The sequence below is a fragment of the Pongo abelii genome, chromosome 20, assembly GCF_028885655.2.
Source record: "Pongo abelii isolate AG06213 chromosome 20, NHGRI_mPonAbe1-v2.0_pri, whole genome shotgun sequence".
Classification (NCBI taxonomy): Eukaryota; Metazoa; Chordata; class Mammalia; order Primates; family Hominidae; genus Pongo; species Pongo abelii.
The window spans coordinates 6,461,969-6,471,858 of NC_072005.2; the positions used below are offsets into that span (position 1 = coordinate 6,461,969).

General features: G+C 53.8%; 1 protein-coding gene across 1 annotated transcript; it reads left to right on the forward strand.

Annotated features, from left to right (window-relative positions):
• The first annotated feature begins 230 nt into the window (after positions 1-230).
• TNFSF9 (TNF superfamily member 9) lies at positions 231-9,468 on the forward strand. The gene is made up of 3 exons (XM_024237556.3): positions 231-580; positions 2,102-2,132; positions 3,919-9,468. The coding sequence occupies exons 1-3, from the start codon at positions 317-319 to the stop codon at positions 4,383-4,385; spliced, it is 762 nt and encodes a 253-aa protein (XP_024093324.2). The 5' UTR covers positions 231-316; the 3' UTR covers positions 4,386-9,468.
• The last annotated feature ends 422 nt before the right edge of the window (positions 9,469-9,890 follow it).

Sequence of the window (9,890 nt, forward strand, 5' to 3'; positions counted from 1 at the left end):
CAGCAAGAGACCCACAGAGATACCGGGAAGGAGCGGCAGAGAGGGAGAACCAGGGCGATGGAGAGAGACAGCAGGGAGAAAGGAACCTGGAGCCGAGCTTGGAAGGCCGGAAACGGAAAGGACAGCGAAAAGCGGAGAGAGATCCGAGTGGAGAAAATTCCGCAGAGTCACGGGGACAAGGGGGAAAGGCTCTGGGCTGGGAAGGGGCGTGGCCGCGGGTGGAGGGGCGTGGCCGCGGGCGGAGGGGCGTGGCCGCCTTTTAGAGCCAAGCAGCCTATAAAAAGCGGCGCGCTGTGTCTTCCCGCAGTCTCTCGTCATGGAATACGCCTCTGACGCTGCACTGGACCCCGAAGCCCCGTGGCCTCCCGCGCCCCGCGCCCGCGCCTGTCGCCTGCTGCCTTGGGCCCTGGTCGCCGGGCTGCTGCTGCTGCTACTCGCTGCCGCCTGCGCCGTCTTCCTCGCCTCCCCCTGGGTCGTGTCCGGGGCTCGCGCCTTGCCGGGCTCCGCGGCCAGCCCGAGACTCCGCGAGGGTCCCAAGCTTTCGCCCGACGATCTCGCCGGCCTCTTGGACCTGCGGCAGGTGAGACGTGCCCCGACCCTCGGTAGCTGGTCTCGCGGGAGACCCCTACGGCCCCTCTGGGGCTCCCTTCTCCCTCCCGCACCCCCAGGGACACCTGTTCTACACTCCCTGCCGAGGAGAGGAGACCCACGGGGGCTCCCATTCTCCATCTAGCGCCGAGGCCGGGGGGCACACCTTTCATCCCTCACCCCTACGACACCTCACTCATCTGTACCCCAGGCCGGGGGCGGGGAGGAGACCGCCCAACAGTTCTTTTTGGACCCCCCCAAGGGTCTCCTTCTTCTAGTCCGGGGGGCACCCCTTTCATCCTGCGCCCGCTACGAGACCCTAACTGTATCCCGGGTGGGGGAGAGGAGACCCCCCCACAAGTTCTTTTTGGACCTCCAAGGACTCTCCTTCTCCGTCTTGCACGGGAGGGCACCCCTTTCATTCCGCATCCTCACGAGACCCCATCAGCACCCCAGGCCAGGAGGAGGAGACATTCACAGTCCTCAACCCCCCAGGGATACGTCTTCTGCACCCCGGGTCGGAGAAAGGCTGGCTTCCCTCCATGTGGCAGTGGGTGGGGTGGGCAGTGGGTGGGTGGGCAGTGGCATGGGGCACCCCATCTGCACCCTGGACCCCTGGACGGGGGACCCTCCGCGGTTCTCCAACCCTCGACGGCTTCCTTTCTCTATGTAGGACTTAGGACATTGAGGGCACCTCTTTTTACCCCGCACCCCCTGGGGGGAACTTTTTTTCCATCCCCCATCCGAGGGGGGCACTTCCTCTTTATCTGGGACCGCCAAGGAGACCCCCAGTTCCTCTGCTAACTCCCAAAGAGCCTTATCCCCAGCATCTGAGGTACCCCTCTCCCTTTCAAGACCCCCAGGGGAATACTCCCAAGGGAGCAGGAAAGAAGAGGGATCTCTTTTCCCTCCTGAATTCTCGGAGATCTGTCCTTGGGGCAGGTTGAGCCACCAGCTTCGTGTGTGTGTGTGTGTGTGGGTGTGTCTGTTTGTATGTGTTCGTGTGTGTGTGTGTGTTCGTGTTTGTGTGTGGGTGTTTGTGTGTGTTCGTGTGGGTGTATGTGTGTTTCGTGTGTGTGTGTTCGTGTGGGGGTGTGTTTGTGTTTGTGTGGGTGTTTGTGTTTGTGCGTTCGTGTGGGTGTTTGTGTGTGTTCATGTGGGTGTGTTTGGATGTTTGTGTTCGTGTGTGTCTGTGTGTTTGTGTGTGTTCGTGTGGGTGTTTGTGTGTGTTTGTGTGTTCGTGTGTGTGTTCGTGTTTGTTCGTGTGTTTGTGTGTTAGTGTGAGTGTTCGTGTGTGTGTGTTCGTGTGTTTGTGTGTGTTTGTGTTCGTGTGTTTGTGTGTGTGTTTGTGTGTGTGTGTGTGCGTTCTCTGTTCTTTAGTTGGGAGGGAAGGGAAGCATAGGCTTCAGGTCTGCACAGACTCTGGGGACCCTGACAGCTGAAGTGAGTGGGGACAGAACCTCCATTTTCTAGGGGAACCCCCATCCACTTTCCTCCTTTCCACTTTTAACAGGGCATGTTTGCGCAGCTGGTGGCCCAAAATGGTGAGTGTCCTCCTCCACTTCCCGTCCCTGGCCCCCACCCCGGGATACGAAGAAGGGGGAAGAAGGGGGAACGCCTGGAGAGTGAGGCTCTGGCGCCCACCGGCTTTGGGCTTTGACCTTTGACCGCTGCTCTCTCTGAAAGCTGCTACTTCACCTCTTTGAACGCCACCGATCCCTCTTTCTGACTTGCCCTGACTCTCTGGATGCCATGGCCTCCCCATCAGACCCCCATCTGGGCTCACCTGGGACCCCTGCCCTCTCAGAGCTGGGACTTGACACCCCCAACCCCCAGCCTGGTTTTGTGTCTCTGGCCTCCTTCTTTTCGAAACCCTCTTCCCCGCTGCTCTTCTTTCCTCTTTCCTGCCTTCCCCACTCCCCCAGCCTCTCTTCCCTACCTCTTCCCCTCGCCCAGAGCCGCCTCCTTACTCCCATTCTCTTCCCCATCCCCAGGCCCTCCTCCTGTCCCCTTCCCTTCCCCCAAACCCTCCTCCCCAGCCCCATGCTCTCCCCGTTTCCAAGACACTCCTCCTAGCACCTTCCCTCCCCGTCCAGAGACTCCCTCCCGCTCGAGACCTCTTCCCCCTTCCCCTCCCAGAGACCCCCTTCCCCCTTCCCCTCTCCATCTAGAGATCACTTCCCCCTTTCCCCTCCCCCTCCAGAGACCCCTTATCCCTTCCCTCTCCCCTCCAGAGACCTCTTCCCCCTCCAAAGACCCCTTCCCCCTTCCTTCCCCCTCCAGAGACCGCTTTCCCCTTCCCTCCCCTTCCAGAGACCCCTTCCCCCTCCCCCTCCAAAGACCCCTTCCTCCTTCCCCTCCCTCTCCAGAGACTCCTTCCCTCTTCCCTCTCCCTCCAGAGACCACTCCCCGCTTCCCTGCCCCCTCCAGAGACCCCTTCCCCTCCAGAGGCCCCTTCCCCCTTCCCTCCCCCTCCAGAGACCCCATTCTCCCTTCTCCCACTCCAGAGATCCCCTCCCCCTCCCCCTCCAGAGACCCCTGCCCCCTTCCCTCCCCCTGCCTCAGACTCCCCTCCCTGCCATCTTCTCTCCCTGGTGCTTCTTTCTCCCTAACCCCTCCCCCACCCCTTCCTGCTCCCTTTTCCTTTCTTTGAAGTCCTGTCTTACCAGGTCCCCTGTCCACCCCTCTCAAAGTTCCCTTGATTCCCTGATGGATCCTTCCTTTAGAACATCCTCCTTTCCTAACAGCCTTCCCTCTCCCTCCCAGCTCCCTCTCCACCTCTCCTCTCCCCTTTCCTTCCTTCTCTCCCTTCTCCTCCCCCCATCTCCATTCTGTCCGGGATCTGCTGCTCCCTCCAACCCCCTCACTGCTCTCTCCAGGACTCCCCTTACCCCTCCCCAGGCCTCTTCCAGCCAGTCTCGCCTGGCCTTTTGCTTTTCACCCCCTCTTCCTTTTCTGCACGTCTTTCCCCGCACCCGCATCACTCCTTCCCCACCCAACCTCTTGGAGTTCTGCCCTGTCCTGACTCTTGTCCTTCTCCCTAGATTCCCTTCCTCTGTTCTATCCCCGTCTTTCCCTCCCCCAGCTCTACCCCTGCTCAGAGTCCCGCCCCCCACAACCTCAGTCCTCTTCAATCAGCGCCCCTGACGCCTCCCCGCCCAGGCTCCTCCCTCCGCTCCCCTGTCCCTCTCCCCGCCCCGCCATTCCCCGCCCCCCGGCCCCTAACCCGTTCTTTTCTCCCAGGGCTGCGCTGACATGCTCGGTGCTCAGCCACGCTCAGCTGTGCTGGGACATGCTCACCTAAGCTAAGTGCATGCTTTCCTCCCACAGTTCTGCTGATCGATGGGCCCCTGAGCTGGTACAGTGACCCAGGCCTGGCAGGTGTGTCCCTGGCGGGGGGCCTGAGCTACAAAGAGGACACGAAAGAGCTGGTGGTGGCCAAGGCTGGAGTCTACTATGTCTTCTTTCAACTGGAGCTGCAGCGCGTGGTGGCCGGCGAGGGCTCAGGCTCCGTTTCGCTTGCGCTGCACCTGCAGCCACTGCGCTCTGCTGCTGGGGCCGCCGCCCTGGCTTTGACCGTGGACCTGCCACCCGCCTCCTCCGAGGCTCGGAACTCGGCCTTCGGTTTCCAGGGTCGCCTGCTGCACCTGAGTGCCGGCCAGCACCTGGGCGTCCATCTGCACACTGAGGCCAGGGCACGCCATGCCTGGCAGCTTACCCAGGGTGCCACAGTCTTGGGGCTCTTCCGGGTGACCCCCGAAATCCCAGCCGGACTCCCCTCACCGAGGTCGGAATAACGCCCAGCCTGGGTGCAGCCCACCTGGACAGAGTCCGAATCCTACTCCATCCTTCATGGAGACCCCTGGTGCTGGGTCCCTGCTGCTTTCTCTACCTCAAGGGGCTTGGCAGGGGTCCCTGCTGCTGACCTCCCCTTGAGGACCCTCCTCACCCACTCCTTCCCCAAGTTGGACCTTGATATTTATTCTGAGCCTGAGCTCAGATAATATATTATATATATATTATATATATATATATTTCTATTTAAAGAGGTTCCTGAGTTTGTGAATGGACTTTTTTAGGGGTGTTGTTGTGGGGGGGTGTCTTCGACATTGCTGAGGCTGGTGTTGAACTCCTGGACTTAGACGATCCTCCTGCCTCAGCCTCCCAAGCAACTGGGATTCATCCTTTCTATTAATTCATTGTACTTATTTGCTTATTTGTGTGTATTGAGCATCTGTAATGTGCCAGCATTGTGCCCAGGCTAGGGGGCTATAGAAACATCCGGAAATAGACTGAAAGAAAATCTGAGTTATGGTAATACGTGAGGAATTTAAAGACATCCCCAGCCTCCACCTCCTGTGTGATACTTGGGGGCTAGCTTTTTTCTTTCTTTCTTTTTTTTGAGATAGTCTTGTTCTGTCGACCAGGCTAGAATGCAGTGGTGCAATCATGAGTCAATGCAGCCTCCAGCCTCGACCTCCCGAGGCTCAGGTGATCCTCCCATCTCAGCCTCTCAAGTAGCTGGGACCACAGGTGTGTGCCACCACACTTGGCTAACTTTTTAATTTTTTGGCGGAGACGGTATTGCTATGTTGCCAAGGTTGTTTACGTGCCAGTACAGTTTATAATAAGCACTCATTTTTCCTCCCTCTGGAGAGTTGGTTGTTAAATTACCAGCACACACTGTCCCTCTCTGCTCTACAGAGCTGGCCAGTTTCTTCAGCCCCATAGTTTCCCCGCCATACAGATCTTTCACGGCCACCCCTATAACTAGACACATCCTCTGGCCAGCTAAGATAGCCCTGTGATTCTGCAACCCAGGCCTTAACATGGGATTTGTGGGGAGAGGAAGATGGTCCCCCCAACTCTGGTCCGGGAGCCACTGTCAAATCTCATTGGTCACCGCCTGTCTGGTACCGGGTTGTTTGCCTGTTTTGAGTAAGACCCCTGGCAACAGGTGATTCAATTCCTTCGTCCCAGCTGATTGGGTCAAGTTGGACACGTGACTTGAGCTGGGCCAATCAGGTGTCCCCAGAAATGTGGGTGGGCTGGACCACAGAGGCTAGAGAGTGGGGAAGAGGAAGTTGTGCACAGACTCAGGTGTGACCACAGAGTTCCAGAGAGACACCAGAGCTACTATGATTTCCTTCTTGCCTCTTGCTGGTGACATGGGTTGCCATTTTAATGGCAGAATTGCAATAACTTTTGCCTCAACCTAATAGTTTTCTAGGGCTGCCATAAGAAAGTACCGTAAAGTGGCTGGCTTAAAGCAAACGAGATTTGTTCTTGCTCGGTTCTGGAGGCCGGAGTCCAAAGTTAGGGTGTTGACAGGGCCATGCTCATTCTAAAGGCTCCAAGGAAAAGGCCTTCGTTGCCGCCTCCTAAGTTCTGGTGGTTGCCAGCAATCCTCCAATCTCTGCCTCTGTTGGTCACATGGCTGTGTTCTTTCTGTGTGACTCCATTTCTCTGTCTCTTCTTCCTCTTTTTTTCTTTGAGATGGAAGGAGTCTCACTCTGTCACCCAGGCTGGAGTGCCGTGGCGCCATCTCGGCTCACTGCAACCTCCACCTCCCGGGTTCAATCAGTTCTCCTGCCTGTCTCCCGAATAGCTGAGATTACAGGCGCGTGCCACCACACCCAGCTAATTTTTCTATTTTTAGTAGAGACAGGGTTTCACCATGTTGGCCAGGCTGGTCTTGAACTTCTCCTGACCTCAAGCGATCCGCCCGCCTTGGCCTACCGAAGTGCTGGGATTACAAGCATGAGCCTCTATGCCTGGCTTCTTCTTCATTTTTATGTATTTTTTTTTTGTAGAGACAGGGTCTTGCTATGTTGCCTAGGCTGGTCTTGAACTCTGAGCAACCCTCCTGCCTCAGACTCCCAAAGTGCCAGGATTACAGGTGCAAGGCACCAGGCCCAAACTCTCCCCTTTTTATAAGGACACCAGTCATGCTGGATTCAGGGCCCATCCGCTTCCAGTATGACCTCATCTTAATTTAAATAATTACATCTGCAAAGACCCTATTTCCAAAGAAGGTCATTAATATAGTTTGGCTCTGTGTCCACACCTACTTTTTTTTTTTTTTTTTTTGAGATAGACTCTCATCTGTTGCCCAGGCTGGTGTGTAGTGGTGCAGTCTTGGCTCACTGCAACCTCTGCCTCTTGGGTTTAAGTGATTCTCCTGCCTCAGCCCCCTGAGTAGCTGGGATTACAGGTACAGGCCACCGCTCTTGGCTATTTTTTTTGTATTTTTAGTGGATCTGGGGTTTTGCCATGTTGGCCAGGCTGGCCTTGAACTCCTGACCTCAAGTGATCTGCTCACCTTGGCCTCCCAAAGTGCTGGGATTACAGACATGAGCCACCATGCCTGGCCCCCTTGAGGTTCTGAGCTCCCCTAAGCTAAAGTCAAGGTGACAGACGGATTGCTTTCCTTCTGGAGGCTCTAGAGGAGAATTGCTTTCCTTGTTTTTCCAACTTCTAGAGGCTTTGTTTTTAATTTAATTTAATTTAATTTTGTAAAGATGGGGTCTCCTCATGTTGCCCAGGCTGGTCTTGAACTCCTGACCTCAATGAGTCCTCCTGTCTTGGCCTCCCAAAGTGCTGGGATTACAGGCATAAGCCACCGCACCTCACAGCTGATGGATTTAAAGTGTGGCACTTCCCCCTTTGCTCTTTCCTTCTTGTTGCCTTGTAAGATGTGCCTTTCTTCCCCTTCATTTTCTGCCATGATTGTAAGTTTCCTGAGGCCTCCCCAGCCATACGGAACTGTGAGTCCATTAAACCTCTTTTCTTTTCTTCTTTTTTTTTTTTTTGAGTCTCACTCTGTCACCCAGGCTGGAGTGCAGTGGCACGATCTTGGCTCACTGCAAGCTCCGCCTCCCAGGTTCATGCCATTCTCCTGCCTCAGCCTCTGAGTAGCTGGAACTACAGGCGCCCGCCACCATGCCTGGCTAATTTTTGTATTTTTAGTAGAGATGGGGTTTCACTGTGTTAGCCAGGATGGTCTCGATCTCCTGACTTTGTGATCTGCCCACCTTGGCCTCCCAAAGTGCTGGGATTACAGGCGTGAGTCACTGTGCCCGGCCAAACTTCTTTTCTTTGTAAATTACCCAATCTCAGGTAGTTCTTTATAGCAGTGTGAAAACAGACTAATACAGTCATATTCTGAAATTTCAAAAAGGGCAAAAATAGTGACAAGCCACTGTTCAACTTAGCCTAGTATCGTGTTGGGGGCCATGAAACGTCTGAGTGTGTTCCCATGAATTTTCTTCTGGGGTGGATTTTGTTCCAAATTTGTAGCCAAATAACCTCTAAGACAAGAACCCCTAAGCATGCAGGCCTTCAAGTCCCTCAGTGTTCCCTCGGGTGGCTTTGGCTTTCAAGTGATTGCCCTGCTTTTGGGGTTATGTGGGGCCTGGGTGTGCCTCACAGCAAGGATGCTTCGACTCCATAACGTTCTAGGATGTTCCCAAGACCCAAGACTATGCGTGCAGCTGAAATTCTACAATAATAGCAACAATAACCATATATACATTTATTGATGTTACTAGTCCCAGTCATCATGCATCTATTATTACATTTGCAAAGATGCTATTTCCAAATAAGGTCATATTCTGAAATTTTAGGAAGGATATGAATTTTGTGGGGACACTCTTCAACTCACTATTCAACCCAGGTGCATTTATTTTACTTTTTTGTTTTTGAGACAGAGTTTCCCTCTGTCACCCAGGCTGGAGTGCAGTGGAACCATCTTGGCTCACTGCAACCTCTGCCTCCTGGGTTCAAGTGATTCTTCTGCCTTAGCCTCCTTAGTAGCTGGGATTACAGGTGCCCACCACCACGCCTGGCTAATTTTTGTATATTTTTGTATATTAAGTAGAGACGGGGTTTCGCCGTGTTGGCCAGGCTGGTCTTGAACTCCTGACCTCAAGTGGTCCTCCCGCCTTGGCCTCCCAAAGTGCTGGGATTACAGGTGTGAGCCACTGTGCCCAGCCCAGATGCATTTATTAATGTTTATTAGTCCCAGGCACTAATTGCCTTTTGATGACTCCTGTGAGAAGCTGCTATTCTATAATTATTTCCATTTTATAGACAAGGAAACTGAGGCCCAGGGAAGTTAGTCTAATACCACACAGCCCCAGTAACAGGCAGAGTGGCTGACAATGTGAATTCTAGAGCTGGACTTCTTGGAACCCTGGATCTGTTCCAAGTAACCCCATGGAATATACAAGAGGGTAGCGTGTTTGAATTCTGTTCCTTCCACCCTCAAATCCACATGTTGAAGTCTTAACTCCCAGAACTGCAGAATGTGATATTATTTATTTATTTATTTTTTGTTCTAACATGATCTGTTTTTTGTTTTGTTTTGTTTTGTTTTTGAGACAGGGTCTTGCTCATTCACCCAGGCTGGAGAGCAGTGGTATGATCACAGTTCACTGCAGCCTCAACCTCCCAGGCTCAAGTGATCCTCCCACCTCAGCCTCTGAGCAGCTGGCACTACCAGTTTGCACCACCAAGCCTGGCTAATTTTGTTTATTTTTATTTTTAGTTTTAAAAATTTATTATTATTATTTTTTTTTTGAGAGGGAGTCTTGCTCTGTCACCAGGCTGGAGTGCAGTGGCGTGATCTCGGCTCACTGCAACCTCTGCCTCCCGGGTTCAAGCAATTCTCCTGCCTCAGCCTCCCGAGTAGCTCGGACTACAGGTGCATACCACCAAGCCCGGCTAATTTTTGTATTTTTAGTAGAGACAGGGTTTTACGATGTTGGCAGAATGGTCTCCAACTCTTGACCTCATGATCTGCCCACCTTGGCCTCCCAAAGTGTTGGGATTACAGGCGTGAGCCACTGCACCTGGCAATTTTATTTATTTTTTTGTAGAGACGAGGTCTTTTTTTTTTTTTTTTTTTTTTTTTTTTGAGACAGAGTCTCACTGTTGCCCAGGCTGGAGTGCAGTGGTGCGATTTTGGCTTACTGCAGGCTCCGCCCCCCAGGGTTCACACCATTCTCCTGCCTCAGCCTCCCGAGTAGCTGGGACTACAGGCGCCCGCTACCTCGCCCGGCTAATTTTTTGTATTTTTAGTAGAGACGGGGTTTCACTGTGTTAGCCAGGATGGTCTCAATCTCCTGACCTCGTGATCCACCCTCCTCGGCCTCCAAAAGTGCTGGGATTACAGGCATGAGCCACCACGCCTGGCCAGAGACGAGGTCTTGATATGTTGCCTAGGCTGGTCTCAAACTCCCGGGCTTGAGCAATCCTCCACCATCTGTAAGAATTAAAGAAAGAGGAAAGAAACATGAAAG

Excerpts from the sequence above, each read along its gene's own strand:
- TNFSF9 (XM_024237556.3), top strand. The coding sequence starts at position 317 with ATGGAATACGCCTCTGACGCTGCACTGGACCCCGAAGCCCCGTGGCCT. Across the intron at positions 581-2,101 it reads GCCTCTTGGACCTGCGGCAG|GGCATGTTTGCGCAGCTGGT; the intron begins GTGAGACGTGCC and ends CACTTTTAACAG. Across the intron at positions 2,133-3,918 it reads GCAGCTGGTGGCCCAAAATG|TTCTGCTGATCGATGGGCCC; the intron begins GTGAGTGTCCTC and ends TTCCTCCCACAG.